General features: G+C 70.6%; 1 protein-coding gene across 1 annotated transcript; it reads right to left on the bottom strand.

Moving 5' to 3' along the window:
* Positions 1 to 22: 22 nt before the first annotated feature.
* On the bottom strand, positions 23 to 1023 carry EMIHUDRAFT_124514 (hypothetical protein; the record flags this gene model as incomplete). The annotated part of the gene is made up of 1 exon (XM_005765376.1): positions 23 to 1023. A coding segment is annotated over one exon (1001 nt), but the record flags the coding sequence as incomplete, so codon positions are not given.
* Positions 1024 to 1557: the final 534 nt, after the last annotated feature.

The following is a 1557-nucleotide window of genomic DNA, read 5'->3' as shown; positions in this document are numbered from 1 at the left end:
TCCTGCGAGGGTGGCGAGGCACCTAGCTCCGTGCACCCGCCCACCCCCGCCACAGGCAAGCTCATTCACAATCTGCTCTGCGATTGCCGTGTGAAGAACGACTGAGATGCGCTGCTTCTGCAGCCCCAGCCAGCTCTTGGTGGTCCAAGTCACCTCATCGAGGTACTGGGCCCGCGTCAGCTTGTTCTGTAGTACGTCCGCCGCCTTCCTGAGGATCTCACGGACCCCCTTTCCGAACCCGCCGAACGATTCGAACAGCAGCAGCTGCACTTCGACGCCCTTGTCTTCCCTGGCGTAGCGATAGTCCCCGCCGTAGGACGGTATGCGGCGGTCGCCGCCCACCACCCTGCCCCCCCTGGTATGCCAGCGCCCGGTCCCTTGCCCTCTCTCGCCCTTGCTCTTCCTCTCCCCCTCCATGCCGCCCCCCCCGTACCCCTCCTCCCCCCCCTCCTCCTCTCCCCCCCCCTCCCCCTCCCGTCGGCCTTCCTCGTCCGTCGCGTATCTGGCGAGCCGAGGGCCTCGCGGCAGGTGGCGCTCCATGTCTTCCACCGCGCTGCTGAGGCGTTCGAGCAGCGGCAGCGACGGCGGCGCCGCTGGCAGCTGGGCGACCCGCCGGGCGTACCTCCCCTCGCCGAGGAACTCGTCGCAGAAAGCGGTCGTGGCATAAGCGTAGTCGAACTCCGCCTCGACGCAGTGGACTAGGAGGGGAATCACCCGGCTCACGTGGACCGCCACGAAGCGCTCGGGAATGCGGAGGAGGCCCTCGGGGTAGTAGGCAAACGCGCCGCCGCTTGGCCGCCAGTGCCGCTCGATGTGCGCGTCGAGCGCGCCAGCCACCGAGTGCGCGCGCCCGACATGGGCCACCCTCGCGCGTCCCCATGCCTCGTCGTGCCCCTGCAGCGCTGCCGTCTTCTTGGCGCTGCGCTCGCGCTGCGCGCGCCATGCCTCCTTCTCTCGCGCCCGTTTGCGCTGCCGCTCGGCCTCCTCCTCGGCCGCGAGTTCCTGCGTTCTCGTCGCGTCCATGTACTCGACCACGCCCTCCCTTCTCGGAATGCGGTAGAGGAGGGGCTCGCCGCTCGCCCCGACGCGCGCGGTACCGCCGGCCGCGCCGCCCGGCCGAGGGGAGCACGGCTCTCTGGGCGTCGGCCAGCCACCGTGCTGGCTGTGAGGCGACTCGGGGCGGGTCGGCGGGGAGGGAGGTGAAGGCGGCGGGGAGGCGAGGGGGGTGGAGGGAGGAAAGGGGGGAGGAAAGGGGAGAGGAAAGGGGAGAGGAAAGGGGGGGATGGCGGCGGTGGTGAGAGGCGGCCGGGGGGGATGGAGGGGGGAGAGGGTGGCGGCGGCGGTGGGAGGGAGAGGGTTGCCATTCGCGCCGCCCGCAACGGAGGCAGCGCAGCCGCCAGCAGCGCCGCACGCGACGTAGCCCCCAGCGCAGCTCGCGGCAGCGCCGCAAGAATGAAGGGTGGAGTCGTCCCGGATGCTCTCAGAGAGGCTGATACCGGGACAACAAAGAGAACAACGGAACGGCGGTGCCTCGCAGGAGGAGCAGTGGCGGCAGCG

Source organism: Emiliania huxleyi (assembly GCF_000372725.1).
Source record: "Emiliania huxleyi CCMP1516 unplaced genomic scaffold EMIHUscaffold_5569, whole genome shotgun sequence".
In the NCBI taxonomy this organism is placed as follows: domain Eukaryota; phylum Haptophyta; order Isochrysidales; family Noelaerhabdaceae; genus Emiliania; species Emiliania huxleyi.
The sequence above is the reverse complement of the archived record's forward strand: the minus strand, read 5'-3'. Positions and strand labels throughout refer to the sequence as shown.